General features: G+C 38.2%; 2 protein-coding genes across 4 annotated transcripts; both read right to left on the bottom strand.

The window, feature by feature from the left end:
• Window positions 1–227: 227 nt before the first annotated feature.
• On the bottom strand, window positions 228–7,514 carry im:7136398 (schwannomin-interacting protein 1). Of its 3 annotated transcripts, none has more exons than XM_063013905.1 (7): window positions 5,931–7,514; window positions 4,205–4,411; window positions 2,934–3,061; window positions 1,629–1,716; window positions 1,412–1,525; window positions 1,185–1,302; window positions 228–1,000 (listed from the first exon to the last, which is right to left on the bottom strand). In XM_063013905.1, the coding sequence occupies exons 1-7, from the start codon at window positions 5,970–5,972 to the stop codon at window positions 900–902; spliced, it is 798 nt and encodes a 265-aa protein (XP_062869975.1). In that variant the 5' UTR covers window positions 5,973–7,514; the 3' UTR covers window positions 228–899. The 3 variants fall into 3 exon arrangements, with proteins under 3 accessions (XP_062869975.1, XP_062869977.1, XP_062869978.1); XM_063013907.1 differs by having other exon boundaries at window positions 1,185–1,299; XM_063013908.1 differs by having other exon boundaries at window positions 4,205–4,414; window positions 5,989–7,514.
• A 23-nt stretch (window positions 7,515–7,537) lies between these two features.
• LOC134332317 (uncharacterized) lies at window positions 7,538–13,016 on the bottom strand. The gene is made up of 7 exons (XM_063013904.1): window positions 12,572–13,016; window positions 10,691–10,829; window positions 10,233–10,372; window positions 9,891–9,943; window positions 9,627–9,751; window positions 7,974–8,291; window positions 7,538–7,875 (listed from the first exon to the last, which is right to left on the bottom strand). Exons 1-7 carry the CDS (start codon window positions 12,793–12,795, stop codon window positions 7,552–7,554), a joined length of 1,323 nt encoding a protein of 440 aa, XP_062869974.1. The 5' UTR covers window positions 12,796–13,016; the 3' UTR covers window positions 7,538–7,551.
• Window positions 13,017–16,242: the final 3,226 nt, after the last annotated feature.

Genomic DNA, 16,242 nt, shown 5'->3' with positions numbered 1-16,242 from the left:
TCATTCAAACAGAAAGGCTGAATGGAAACCTAATATAGTGTACAATTTAATATGACGGGCAAGGAACACACGTTTGGTTTGTCTTAAAGGAACCCTGATATATTAATATTAAAAATTATTTAAAATGCTTAGTAGGAAAGGTACCACCACTGGGCCTGCATTACACAGCTTTATAAGCATTCATAAGTACAACACAAAGCAATGCTTAAATATTTACAAAGGCCATTTAATCTCATGACAGGAACTTTGAGTTTATGAAGAATGATATAAATCTTAATGATATAAAGCTGCACAATTATAATTATTATTATTGGACAACAATTACAAATTGTGTCAGATACATGTGCAACCCCAGAAACACAGCAAAATACCCACACATGTTAAGTGGTTAGATAAATATAACAACTTTATTTAGTGATATAGATTCTGTCCATGAGAAATAAAACTTGTGTCCCATAAAGTCCCATATGCAGCAGATGCTGTAATATAACATGCAGTTCATATTTCTATAATTAATAAACATAATTTTTCCTAAAAACAAACAAACAAACCACAAATTAGTATACAGATATATCAACGGACATATACATGTTATAGCAGCTTTCACAGTTAAGAATGATAATAAACAAAACAAACTGATGGTAAATAAACCATACTGAACCAGGCATATTTTTTAGTTACACTTTAATACATACCGGTTCTCACAATAAAACTTGTGACATAAATATTTGTGGCTCTCACACTAACCAAGAACAACACAACAAGACAAACAAGATTGGCTTTTGTTAGTAAAACAATAGCTGTAAATAACAGACAGTAAATGACTGTGTCAAGATTATTATTCCAGAAATGCCCATTATTGTGAAGTGTGATGATGAATAATCATGGCTTAATGTCAGTTACAGTGATGTCATATCCTGCACATCCAGGAGTAAGGCGTCTTGTTTTGTTCGAAGATGGTCCCGCACAACCAGATGCTTCACTAATTCTGAGCTCAGATCTAAAAGTAATAACATACAAAAAATATTTGATAATGTATTAATATGGTGTGTATATATATATATATATAGGGGTTAACCACTGTATATAATTACAATCAGCCATTCAAGAAAACACAATTATTTAGCAGCATATCATAAGTTATTATTAAGTTGAGACTGTACCAAAGAAACTAGCATAGTAACCTTGGATGTCTTTATGAAGGGAATCACTGAGAGCATTTAGCTGAACCATGGAGCAGGTCTGCAGGTCACTGCGAATAAGCTTTCTTCGTTTAAAGACCACATCATTACTGGACAGCTGCTGCATCACCAATTCACACCCAACAACATCAACAGTGAATTAAAGGTGCATCTGTGGATCTGTGGAGTATCTTTACTGCTAGATTTTCACATCTTGGGGGGTCTCTTACCTGCTGCTGCCTCTGTTCAGCCCAAACCTTATCTCTGAGCTCACTCAGGGCTGCTATCACTTCCTGTTTCAGGCCAGCAGACTGGTACACATGTCTATGTGAGTCACACAGGCTCTGGTTGTAAGAAAGCAGTAAAGCAACTTTAATAAGACGACTCCAGAGCAAGAAAAGTAAAACGCAAATACAAATACTGTAGCACAAAATAGGGTTTGCTTACATCTTTGATGGCTGGTTCTTCATCATCCTCTTGATCACTCTCAGTGTTATTGATAAAACACAGCTGCAGTTTTTTAGGACTGTTAAATCTATACGAACAAATAATATATTAAAATAGTTTGGTGTAAAGGAACTTCAGTGGCCTACACAGAACCCAGATGCCACATAACTCTAAAGCAAATATACCAACCCCTTTTTTAACACCATGTCAGCTGCATTTGGTGTCCAGAGAGGTACACTTTTAAAAACATTAGTCAACAGCCATTGTTTTAGGATGGGAAAATGTAGTTTCTCTAATGACTTTAATTGCAGATCAAGTTTGTACAAGCAGTGCTACGTTTTGGTTTTGCTTTGTCTGTCTCTTCAGCATACATGCTGATCTATCTGAGAGTTTTCTTAGGCCACTAGATTTTGCCTTGAGCTGAGTTCCCTTTAACTGCCTTTTTAATCTCATGTTAGACAGTAAAAGTTGAGAGCTTAGAGTGCTTTAATATTTCATAAAATATTTCAGAGTAAGAGAATTTATGTGCTCTGGATTTGCTTTTCGCTGACAATTCCTCCTGCTTATTAACAAGTCCTGACAAGTCAATAAAGGCCTAAAAAGTTTAATTATGTTCTAAGACTTAACAACCTAAAAAGTAAATTCATTAAATATAAAGCATCTATGTACAGTATAATCAATATAATAATGATGTGCAGCTTCATTTACAGAAAATAATCATATTAAAATAGTCTGATGCAAAGGCTGTGTTTACTCGTTTTCAAGATTTAAAAAATAAAGGTTTGTATACAACTTGATCACAACTGCATACGATCACATGAAAAGGAAGTTAACCTTGAAAGAGATTATGTAGTTTGATGAGTCAGATTTGAGAATGATTTTCCACATCTGGACATCTTTAGCACCCTAACAATACAGCTACTGTGCTTTTGGCTCTGTGCAGGCCAGTTGTGGTTCTTGCTCAAAGCATTTAGATTTCCCCTCAATGAAACAGAGGAGCCCAGGTCAAACAAACATAAAAACTACATTCCATTACTTCTGCATAATTTTCCAAAACATTAAGAATTCAGTCCTCTAGCAAACCCACAGTCATCCAATAAATTCTGGCCAAGCAAAACCTGCCTCTCTGTTTTTGGAGTGATCGATTCTGTAGCCAGTGTTTGTCTATGAATATTGCATTGCTATATTCCTGATTATTTGCACGTTTTAGCAATGGGTGTTTGGCCATGCAGTGTACAGTGTAAATTGAAGATGATACCAATGACAAATTATGGAAATATGTAACACTTATGCATTATAACATACCGAGATGTAATAAATGGAAAACGGCATTCTCCCAAACCATCATCCTCCCAATGCATCCTATGAAGTGACTGTTCCTTTACTTGAGGCCAATGTCCCGGCAATGACTCATCTTCTTGTAAACACTTGGACTGGAATAAAATCATGAAAACAGGAAATTTAGGATCTCATTTTAGAGCATGGTAAAAAATGATGCTGTTAAGCAAAATCATGGCCCTCAAGTAAAAATAAATCTGAAATACACTTCACTAAACATCACGGGTGCCCTGGTAAGCCTCTCTCATCCTACAGAGATAATAAATATGATAAAATCAATAATGCCAAGTCTTCACACAGGCTGCTTTTTATTGTCTCACTTCCTAGGACTCCTGTCTAACAATACAAAAACAAACTTTGTGCTAGGTAAGCAAATTAGAGTTGCTTTAGAAGCAATATCATATATTTAAAATGATTATGTAATGTTATAAAGACATTAGGAAAAATAACAAAATCTGGCCAATCTTTAGCCCACTACCTATCATGCTGCATGACTGGCTGTATTTAAAGGGTAGATGGTCAAAACCCTGCGATGGATTGGCACCCTGCCCAAGGTATTCCTGCTTTGCTCCCAGTGTTTCCCATTGAAGCTGGGCCTGCCGCAACTCTGACCAGGATGAAGTGGTTAATTAAATAAAATTAAAATAAAGTAAGGGGAAAAACGCTTAAATAATAAAATTCCAAATACTGTGTTATTGTACTATTGTCTGTTCAATTACAGGTTTTTCCATAGGGTGCGATTCAAAACACAAATCATTTCAATCGATTTTTTTCAATAATTTAATAAAGTTGAATCTTAATTTGATCCTGCGAAGTCTTGTACACCCACCTTAAAGCTATATTTCGCCACAAGTTTCTCCAGATTCATGATGGCCCTGTAAAACTAGGCACAATGGGCACAAAAACAAGCCTATGTGTTTGTATTCCCAATGCATTCTGAACTGAACAGCCAATCATGCAAACATGCATTTATTAATGATACCTGTGTGCGTTCTGCCATTTGTACCTTTACATCCTGATGTGCTGACACAGCCTATGCATATCAAATAGATCCTTAAGCACTAAATAATTATAGCAGCAGCAGAATAAAGCTATGGGGGGTGTTAAACAGATAGCTGCACTAAATTCTTAGCATGCATGCATAATGGGGGATAGTTGCTGTCTGAGTATGTAAGCATGATGAAACTGTAGCAGATGCCTGTAGTAGACGTAATTATACTTTAAGTCAATTTTCAAACCTTTTTTCTTTTCTCATTTTCCTGTTTCTCAAGCTCGGCTATTCGCAAACTCAAGTCTTCCCAGTGCATGATGGGCAGGTCCTGGTCTAGCCTGGAGGCATCTTGGTGGTGACAAAGCTGTGTCTGTTCCACCACACTAGCAGTAGGAATGGAAGGGTCATCCAAATTATTTTCTTCCTGCCCACTGCCATCCACCTTCTCCTCCATCTGCTGATGAGTAAAGTAAAATCAGTTAAACTGATATTTTAGAAATGTCATCTTTAATTACACACCTAATGTAAATGCTAACTGTGGATTATATTGATATGAGACATACAAAGTAACCAGAGCTGGCTAAGGCCCTACTATATATGAATAACATGCTTATTCTCTGCAATATCTATATTATTATACATTAAATTCAGAAAGTATTAACTTGATTTTCTCAAGAGTTGTTTTTTTAAACATTAAAAATCAAAAACTGTAATCACAAGAATAGTTAGACCCTTTATTTAACATGTTGTAAAAGCCCCAACTGCAGCTGCAAGTCCTCTTCGATATATCTCTAAAATCTTTGGCAGATTTTGGCAGTTTATTCCATTTTTCATGGCAAATCCTCTGACCGTTTAACAGATTAAACTGTCATCTACAGTCTCTCCACAGAGTTTCAATGATTTATGTCTGGGTTTTGGCTGACCACTTGAGTACATTTAGAGTTGTGTCCCCAAAGCCACCTGCATGATGCTTGGTGATGTGCAGTGTCTTTCACCTGCTGTTCCACCCAAACAGTTTAATTACTGTCTCATAGACCAGAGAATCTTTTCCTCTACGTTGCTAGATTGTATTTCATGCCGTTTAGCAAACTCCATGCGGGCTGTCATACCTTTCACTCTACAGTGGCTTCCATCTTGGAGCCCTGCCATGATGACCTTGTTTATAGAGTGCTGCAGAGATGTTATCTACCCAACACATTCTCCCATCTTTTCACAGTTCTTGTATAGTGACTGTTGGGTTCTTTCTCACCTCACTGACCAAGGTGCTTCCTGCAAAGATGCCCAGTTTGACCAAACGGCCAACTTTTGGAATATTCAAGGTCACTATGGTTTTGGGAATGAGCCTAAGATTTTGTTTTACTCATGTTATAGCAGCTTCTTATTCATGTCAAACATTTCTTGTGTGGTTGTTCTTGGAAACCATTTGACAATCGGAGCAAAGTTTGTTTTAGCATTAGGTGAGACTTTGGGATTTCTTCTCAACACTGTTCCATATATTTTTTTAATGGAAGCAGTCAAACTAGCCCTATTTATATGGGTACAGAGAGGTCACCAGCTGTAGTCCATCATAATCACTAAAATGAATGCCACACAGTTTCATTACCTTCTAGAACTAATTACACCAATACATTTCTAGCCTATGTTGCTGTTTGTATATTTTGGACTTCAGTTATTCATGAAAACCCACAAAAACTCAAAATAATTCTAAATATGAGTTCAAATCAATCATCTAGTCAGACGACAGTCGTACAACAGTAAGACATATAGACTATGAGTGTCACTGGAACACTTTTTTTTTTTTTAGTTTTATTAGACTTTAACGCACATTTCACTCATTGTACTGTTTACAGATTATTATAGGTTTACTAATGGTTTATAAAGTAACACTTAAACATATATAAACAATAAACCATGTAAAACAATACGCGTTTTAATAATCAGCGTGCATACAGAGAAAGTTTATAGGACCATACCACAAATGCCACCGCTTGTTGTTCTAAGGGGGCGGATGACATGAAGTCAGTTCCTTACCTCTTCTTATCGCAACACTGATCTTGACATCGCAACCGCTATTCCGATCCAGAATCGACACATAAAAACGGATAGTACATTATATAAAAAGTTTATTTAATTGTCTTGTAATGGTTAATTATTCATCTGCGCCAGGAACCCCCCCGTATCCTCCATTTCCAGCCGCCCCGCCTGCTCTCCAGCGCTTTCTGGCCCAGCTCGTTCGGTTCTAGCCTAAAGTAAGTTTACAAGCTCCTCTCAGGAAGTCTTGCGGTCTCATAAAGAAAATGAACCCAAAATTAAGCAAATTAAACTGTACACTTCGACGCGTACTCGGTTGCTTTGTGTGCTTTTTAAATAAAAATGACGGAGGGACGGAGAGTTTGGGAAGGTTGAGAAGAAAGTTAGGTGTCCAATTTCACGGAGATGACGCCTCAAACCAGATGGGAAAACTCAGAAATGACTCGCGTACTTCACATTGTTGATGAAGGCGGAGATCCTGTAGGCTTGTTTAACTCTCCCACAGAATCCACCAGTGAAAAGAAAACAGCTTTCTAAATAGATTCTTAATTTCTGTTGATACAAACTGTAATTTGTCCAAATGTTGCGGTGGAAGAATTGCTTTTGTAACCCAGTTTGGGGTTAACAAGAGTCTTTCCATTAGAAAAGTGCTATATGAGGTCTGCAGGTCAGGAAACATGTTTTTCCTTGTTGCCAAAAGTATGTGGAAAGCCTCCCCAATTGCCTAGTTTATGTGTTTTACCCATACCAATGCTAACAAGTGTATAAAATCAATCAAAAATTAACATAAATTACATGCTTCCTTATTTGTGGCCACAGTTTGGGAGAGGTTATTTCTAATTCCAGCATGCCTGCCAGTGTGCACAAAGCAAGGGCCATAAAACATGGTTTGCCGAATTTGGTGTGGCCTCCAAAGAGTCCTGACCTTAACCTCTGTAACGACCTTTAGTATGAACTGGACACCATACATGTGTTAGGCCATATATTATGGCCACTTTATCCCACATTGGATAACATTCCATTAAAGATTTGTACATTTAAAAGATCTGTAATTTCTAATAAGTCGGATAGGTAAATTGTGGCTATAATAAATGAACATGGTCAGAAACACAACTCGGATAGGCTGTGCTATTCAAATAATGATTGATTGGTATTGGCAGCACAATGTATTCCAAGAAAACATACTCAGAGAAGACATTACTCAGTATAGCTGATTACTTTTCTGTGTCTATTAAAAAGTACATAGAAAAGATTAAACCCCCAAATTGTCGCCCTGTCATATTGTCTGTTGAACACTCTACCAGGCCGAATGCACTGCTAAGACTTTAGTTTCCCAATAATGCGCAATAGATTAAATTGCTGCTCTGAGCGCCAGCAGTTTTTTAGGATTCAAATGACTTGACCAAAATAAAGAAAAATATAAAAAAGCAAAACTAAAAACAATCAAATGTAAATCAAAAATCTAAACTACAACACTGATCAGAACCACAAGATCAACTACATGAGCAGCAAACATCAAGACTTCGCCAATATTTTAACTTGCAATGGACTAACACCATCAGTTCATACACAAGGTGCTTTAAGAAGTTGCCATGTTGTGGAATCAACCAGCCTGTAATTTATTTCTCTGTAAGCTTGAGGATCTGCTCGCCGCTGTCTCCCTACTTCCTCATAGAGACTTTGTATAACTGGGTTTGGGGGTGAAATTCCTGCAGTATTTGCTAAGTTTATGTAGTAATCCCACTGATCAGAGTCCATTTGTAAGAGGTGTTTGTCTTGAACACCCTTCTGTATTTTTCTTTGTCTCTCTTTTTCGGCCTCTTCCTCCATGACCTTACGTGAGGGCAGCTGCACTGTGGCGTCAAGAACTGCAAGAGCAAACTGGACCTTACAAAAGGGAGAAGAAAGAGCAGATTTAAAGATAGAAAGCAACAACAAAGAATTGCTAAACATACAAGCAATATGCAGATCCTTTAGGTGGCTACCTGATAATGGAAATGAAGAAAAGGGCAAATGATTTTGCACATGCCTATCACGAAGAGCGAAGGAAAAGCTGGAGGCAGCAGGTACTCATAAAGAGGAGCCACTAGGTGGTGCTGTACCTCCAAGCCAAGCTCTTTTGGGCAAAGGAATGGAAAGTGGTAACTGTAGCCAGTGCAAAGCAGAAGAACCTCAGGTTTGGCCACCGAGCCATCCTGGAACAACAGAGACCCATCGTTCAGCACCTTCATCACAGGAGGTGCCTGCTTGATTCCTGAAGGCAAGGAAAATGGCAGTGCTGGCTTATTATGGCTTAGGATCACCTGGAGAGCGAGATGATATAAACAGAAATGAAAAAGTAAGCATTGTATAAACACTCACCAAACACTTCATCAAATACACATATCCAGAACGTACCTTTTAATTAATTAGTTTATAAGCTAAACCAACTCTACAAATGAAAGTTGTGGGAATACAATTACTGACTGTGAAAGGAACCTCCATAGGACCCCCACTAACCAGATGTTATTTGGGTGGTGGAACATTCCCAGCACTACAATCACATGGTAGTAGTTGTTGCATGCTCATATATGCCTGGAAATTAAAGGCAAAAAATCCCCACAGATCTAAATGGACACCTTTATGACCCGGTCTCAACAAAACCTGTTGTCTCTGCTTTTGCAGTCGTAACAGCCTCTTTTGTACTGTTTGTGGGAATTTGTGGACGTTTATTCAAAACAGCATTTGTCAGATGTAGATAAAGAATAAAAAGACCTGGCTTGCATTTAGCATTCTTATTTCATTCCAAAGAAAAGCTGCTGCTTTAACACTGGAAGCATGTAATTTATAACACTGATATTATTCACTAATTAGCAATTTGTAATAAGGAGAGGTAATAATTAGAAGGGTTTTTTTACATCTCTTTTGGCCGCACAGAGTATGAAACCCCGCAGCCTTACTTGGCTTAAATTTGGAAAACACTGGTGACTTGGCAAAAGCTGTAGCTGGTTTATACTGGCAGCTGCTAATTGCCCAAATATTTGTACATTTAATGAAATTTGTAATGGGCTCATGTCCAGTTTCTTTCTTTTGCACACGTTTTACTTATTGTACAAAGAGAGGCACAATGTGCGTCCTACAACAATCAATGTCACCTAAACAGCATGTTCAGGCTCATGGTCAATCTTTTTTATGCAGAATGCAGCCAATAAACATCTTGACACATATATGACATCTGTGGAGGCATAAATTAGTAGGTGCGTGGTTGGTCAGCGCACAGCAGAGAAAATAGCAAGTAACTTGATGTAGAGTCTAATTTAATAGTGTAAATGAATGCAAGATTTGTTTAGTGGGTTCGACTATTGGTCACAAGGCTATGCTGCTAGTGTTGGTACCGTAGAGCTCCAACAACCCAGGTTTTTCCCCAGTTTTGGTTACTGTTAATGTGGAGTTTGGCATAATTGCAGAGTTTTCGTATAGGTTTTTAGTTCCTTCCCACCACCCCTAAAGCTAGTCAATACTTGGACATGTGGATTTTATTTGACTCCAGTTTTGAGTGATGTGCTGCCACTAACAAGGACTAAACTGTTAGCAAGTATAAATGAATAATAAATATTCATTTGTTTAAGTAGACAAAAATCTTTATTAAAGTTGCACACCTGAGCTTTCGCTTGAGCCAGCTCAAACGAGATGTCGATTCCAGATGCTCCAGCACCAAGGACCACAACGGACTGGTAGGCAAACGGCTCTGGGCAACGATAAAAGTGGCTGTGCATCACCTTTCCTGTAAAAGGACGAGTGAAATAAAGAGCAGGCAACCAGGCGAGAGAGAAATCAACAGAGAGAAATATGGTAAGAGTATATGAGTTATGGTTTGCTCTTTCAGGGTCATGTTTGTTGTTAACACTGAACATTCGCTTCACCTTTAAAATGCTTTATTCCTGGAATGGAGGGCAAATGGGGAGCTGAGTAATGACTGTGGAAGAGAAAAGAACACATGAGTCATGCCTAGTGGTCTGCTGCTCTTTTCTTTGTGCAGCTTCCTTCACACCGTTTTCTCATGAATGGCGTAAAGAGTGCTCATTTATATTCCGACTGCGAGGCTGAAATCAGATTCATGTTGGGCGAATGATTGAGAAAACTAAAATAATCCTCTTTTAGGACGACGATATGTGCATCTCAACTAAATTGCCCTGAAGGATCAATTTCACTTTGAGTACAAGTTGCTTTTCGAGCGCCTGGAGCGCAGAAGTGCCATTCCTTACCCAACGCAGATGAACACAGAGTCGAACATCTGTATGTTCTGTCCTTCGTGCGTGCCACGCGAAATTACCTTCCACTTCATGGCTCCCCCTTTCTCTGTCTCCATGGAGATAGGCTTCACCTCTTCCACCATGGTGTTGAACTGTTAGGGAGAGAAGAGAGGGCCATCACGAGCATTACTTCAGCCTCCAACTCAAACGCTACTCACTAATGCCAGAGGACATTTACAGACCACTCCTCACTGGCCTCCAGCCACATCTGATTGGCTCAGTTTTTCGCTACTGTCTCTATGGCAGTGCTTTCAGTTAGTGGTCAACGAAGTTAACGCTGGTTTAAAAGCTATTGAACATCACTCTGCCTGAAAGTTTTGTTCTGAATACAATGCAAAACAGAAGTATTAACCCAGTTTGTAAAATGTGCTTGAAAGAAAGAAAAGACAGAATCGTATCAGTTTGTAAACCTTTATGTGTGGCGTGATGCCATGACTCATGCAGTATCTCTCCAAATACGCCTGAACATCCCAGTGGGAGATAAAAGAGGGCAAGTCAGAGTCAAATGGAAAATCAGGAAACATCATAATCTCTTTAGGCAGGTTGGTCCTGAAAACAAAAACAATGTCAATAGTTTATTTATAGCGCTGTACAAAGCTCCTTGATTCCAAGGATTTCTTAAACTGAGTGATTTCAGATTATTTAAAAAACCTTGACATTACACTAATTAAACCTTAGTTAAAAAGCATTGTGTAAAATAACATCTTATTTATTTAATGGACAAAGAAGTTCTTGTAAAAACATTTCCTTGGTTACCTTTCATTTATTTCCAGTAATTGCTTTATTCTTTTTCGGATTATAGTGAGTACAAAAGTAATACATTGATGCAAGTCAGGATAAAACCCAGGACAGGACATCTGTTTATTAGGGCAACTCACATTTTTACACACTTCAGGGCAATTAAGAGTGGTCAGTCTAAGATGCATGTTTTTAAAAGGGTGGAGGAAAGCAGAGTACTCAGATGAATGGGCCAGTGATAGCTCAGTGGTTAACAGTTGCCACTGTTGGGTCCCTGAGCAAGGCCCTTAACCCTCAATTGCTCATTGTGTAAGTCGCTTTGGATAAAAGCGTATGCTGAAAATGTAAATGTAAATCCCACAGGGATTTGGCAGCTTATAAAAGTCAGACCATGAATTCCAATTTGGAGTCAGCTGGTGGAAATTAGAGTTTCTCCCAAATGTGTGTAGCATTAGACTTTTGGGAAAAACAATCAGTTTATACAGTTTGGCCACAAACTGTGTTTTTCTGAAACATCTTAAGAAATAAAAAAAAAATTCTGATGATTACTCAATATTTAATTTCATGATTAGCCAGTGCCAGCTGTAGCATTGGGCTTGTGTAGCTTTAACTCTGGATGAGAGTAATTACTGCCTTTAATTCATAATTTAAATTATGGCAAATACCCACACTGATTGCACAAATAGTGTATGTAAACATGTTTGTAAAGAATACATACATACACAGTTGCATAAGAGCCTGGAGCTATCTGTGTAATGTTAATTAAACCTCTTGTTTAGCTGCTTTATAGTAATTGATTAGTTCATGGACGACAGTATAGCTGCCTTGGAACAGACTTCATTTAAGTTCATTGTTAACTGACCATTTATTATTGAAAAGAAGAAAGAAATCTAAATTTAATTACATTTTTTCTCCCAGGAAACATATCATGAGTGAAAAGCAAAAAAATTGGACAGATGAGGATTGAAAAATCATTGTTGGTCTAATATCAATTTCTCCTACAACATACAAATTGTAGGATTAGAATTTGGAATAATTAACAGAAATCCATCGTCCCAGCTTGTCTTGTGTCAACAGTTTAGGCTGCTGGTGTTGGTGTGATGGTGTGGGGGATGTTTTCTTTGCATTCATTGCAGTCAAACTTATATAAACACCACAACCTTTATGGTGTTTACAATTCAGCTATCTTATATGGCTACTTTCAGCATAATAATGCACAAGTCAGTGCATACTGCTTCCATAAGCAGGAAACTAAATCTACTAAATTGACTAAATTAGTAGCCTCTTAAGTCATCAGATCTGAATCTAATCGAGCACCATGGACATGCATCATGCCAACATAAACCAGAATCCCAAAGAAATGTTAACACCTAAGGGAGATTTTGGTTTATGTTGGCATGCCTCTATGCCTTGGTATAGTGTTAGTAATCAGGTGCATATCCTTTACAGGCGTATACACCTCTCTACAGGTGCAGTGAAAAGCGAATAGGTTTTGATGTCTTTTTTGTAACAGACTGTGTATTAACATTGTGTATTGTAAGTGATGAAGCTACCTGAGGTCTCTATACATGCTGCTGTGGATCGGGCGGCCATCCTCGACCATGTCCACCAGCTCATCATAGCACCAGGTTCCGCCCACCCGGTCACTAAGCTCGTACACCACCGGCTCATCAAACACTTCAGGTCGGCACAGGACGTGACGTGCGGCACATAAACCCGCTGCTCCTGCTCCAACTACAGCCACCCGGAGTTTGAGTTTCCTCAAAGTTCGCTTCATGCTTTCCGCTCCGTTAGTGGACTGAAAAAGAGTACATACAACCAAAAAAAAAGCAGTGGTGAGAGGATTAAGGCACTAAATAACACAAAATACCAAAAGGCCACAAAATAAACTTCAAGCAGCAGCTGTGTTGGAATAAATCCTTCAGAGAAACACATTTAGGAAGAAACAAGCTAAGACATAATAACTCTGCAAGTCTAGAGTACAAATAAGAGCTATTTTTAAGTGCAAAACCACCTCGCCGCTGTATCTTGTTACCTCAGTGTCTGAACTTTGAGCTTGAACTCTCTATGTCCTCCTGTTTACGGCAGCTGATTATGCTTTTCCAGGAATTTCTAAACTTCTCTGAAAATGCCTTCCCCACCTTTCTCATTATACACAAGCAACTCCCATATCTTTTTGTCATTGTATACCCATGAAAACAGCAATCTTACTGGGCTAATGTATACAGAAATGAGAACCAGTAAAACTATTAGTGCTGAACTGGTAAGTTTCATTTAAGAGTTAGGGATGGTCACTATGAATTACACCATACTATTAATGGACAGGAACCCATTTGCTTTCAGAGCAGCCTCAATACTACATGGTGTGAATTCTTGAAGGTGACAAAGCCATGGTAACATTTGGATCAGATTGCTGCAGGTTTGTCAGGTATACATCTATTTACGCCAAAATCTATTGAACCATCTGCATGTTGCAGCACAAATGAAGACTCATCAGTACAGACAATGTTTTTACAAACATGAGTCTATCTTCTGTCAGGCCATGTCCATTGTAGCCTTAGATTCATGATAAAAGTCTGGAACCTCGTGTTCTGCACCGGTTGTAATATCTTCCCTAAGGTTCAGCCTAAGAGCCTTATCATAGTCTTTTTGTGAGTTCATTCCACAGAAGTCTGGCATTTGTCTTCAGACTTTCTACTCAACAACATGTTTCTGTCCACATAACCGACGCTTACTAGATGTTTTTAGTTTTTTTGCACCATAATGTGTAAAATCCCGGCAGATCAGCAGCTTCTGACATACTCAAACTAGCTTGTCTGGCACCAAACTGTGGTCAAAGGTCCCCCCCCCCCCCCATGATTTTATGAACTGTGCTGCTGCCACATGACTGGTTGATAAGATATTCATGTGAATATAAGGTGCACAGGTGTTCTTAATAAAGTCACCAGTAAGTGCATTGCTTGTCACTTTATTAGTGTGGGTTCTAGTCTGGGTTAAATGAATATTTTACCCCGCACTGAGCAAAGCACTTATTTACAGAGCCAGTCCTAGCCAATGTTGACATGGCTGCACCGCCACCAGGAAGCTGTAACCTTATAATGTTAATCTCTTATAATGCCATTCCATCACAGGACACACACACATACATTCAGACTCACACTTAGGGCAATTCTTAGTAGCTGCAAATAGCCTGACTGCATGTCTTTAGACTTGTGGGAGGAAACCCGGATCACCAGGAAAAGGAAAGGACCCTGGCTACCTGGTCAATGAATCAAATTCAGGCCTTCTTGCTGTGAGGCGACAGAGCTACCCACTGTGCCACCGTACCACTTAACTTGATTGCAGATTTTCCTTAATTATATTATTTCCTTTAAAAATACAACACTTAAGATTTTTCTCACTGCTCTGACTTTCCTTCCCTAGTCAAGATCAATGGCATTATTCTTTTATCGATTGCGCTCTAGGTGGCTGCCTGTTCCAAGAGCTTGACCTAATTAAAAGTTAGTGATAGATATACAAACATTGCTGGTGTTAGAATATCTAGCTCACGTTAGACCAAAAGCATTTGCTTATTCTTCCTTATTCTTAAGATCTGTTTAACATCTTTTTGGTGTTTTATTGATAGTGGTGGGAAGTGCTGTCTAATATACCAGTCCAGGTTAGGCCATTACAGTGTTCAGTTAGGCCATAATTTGGTAATGTTGAAGTACAATGCACATGATTTACATCATTTTTATACATTTGTGTTTATTTGCTTTGACCTTACTGTCCTTTTCATGTACGTCTGTGTTTTTCTCTTGCAACTCTTGTTTTCCTCTTGCAATTTCATTCCAAAGAGCACAGTAGGATGTTGCAACTCATTTAGTGTTTTATTAAATTTGTTTTAGTCTTTCATCTGTAGTTACTCAAAAGCTCAGACTATCTGGTCGTCATGGTGACTTGGTGATTTGTTGTTTTCACATAAGTAGTTCTTTAATGATGCCCTTTTATGAATTCTCTTACTACACTCATGCTAGTTAAAATAGTTTCCCAGCATAAACCAGTGGTCGCTTATTAATTATTCTGGCATTGAACAAGTACTGCTCAGTTTACACCAGCAATGTATCAGTATTTGCCAGCAGAGACCAGCAACCTATAAAACTCAACCTGACAATAACATGGGATAACAGTGCAGTTTATTAGAGATAGGTACATCTCTAATTACAGTAGTTAATCATAAATCATTCGTTTGTTCATTTTTGTTGGGTCTAAGTTGGGTTCCTGCACCACTCACTTAACTGTTGCTGGGCAGCAGCAGTAGCGCCTCTACTTGCTCTGCTGCATGCTATCTACAATGTCCTCGCTATTTGATTTATAGTGCACTATTAAAAAGCATTTAAATGATTTCAGGTCTCTTAGAGAGCACCGTTTTGAAAATAGTTTATGAAGCTTGTTACCTTTCATACTGGAAGCATAAAACCACCATGACTGTACTGCAGGATACAGTAAATACATGTCTAATCAAGAACAAGAAGATCTTGTTAGGCTAAAATACTGTATGAAGTAGACATGTTTGTAAATATTCACACATCAATAGAGAAAATACATTAGTCAGAGATTAGTAGAGAAGAGAATGTGAATAGTTAATAATAATACATTTTATTTATATAGCGCTTTTCAAGATACTCAAAGACGCTTTACATAAGACAAATAATCAAAACAAATACGTACATACACCATACAAATCATAGTACAAAATCAAAATAGTACATCAACATCAAGAATAATTAAGATAAAAACAAAGAGAGCAGCATAAGACAGTTCATTAAAAATTAGCTAAATTATGAGAGAGAACAACAAATATAGAACAATTTCTTAAAATTAGACAGAAACAGGACAGATTTACATGCAATCAGGAAACTGAAAACTTTACAAGTTTTAGGATCTAGGACTTCACATTTCTGTCGTGATCTAAGTATAAAAACTATTAAAAAGAATAGCAAAAATAAAAGCATTTATTTTGTGTTGTTACAAGTTAAATGCCACTCTGAATAGATGAGTTTTGAGAAGTGACTTGAATTTGGACAGGTCAGGACAATCTCGTAGGTGTTTGGGGAGAGCATTCCATAAAGATGGAGCAGCTATGGAAAAGGCCCTGTCACCCCAGGTCCGGTGCTTGGTCCTAGAGGGTATGGACAGTAGGTTAGCCTCAGAAGAGCGAAGGCTACGGGAGGGAATGTGCTGA

This window comes from Trichomycterus rosablanca, chromosome 18 (assembly GCF_030014385.1).
Source record: "Trichomycterus rosablanca isolate fTriRos1 chromosome 18, fTriRos1.hap1, whole genome shotgun sequence".
Taxonomy (NCBI): Eukaryota; Metazoa; Chordata; class Actinopteri; order Siluriformes; family Trichomycteridae; genus Trichomycterus; species Trichomycterus rosablanca.
This window is presented reverse-complemented; position numbering and strand designations above follow the sequence as displayed.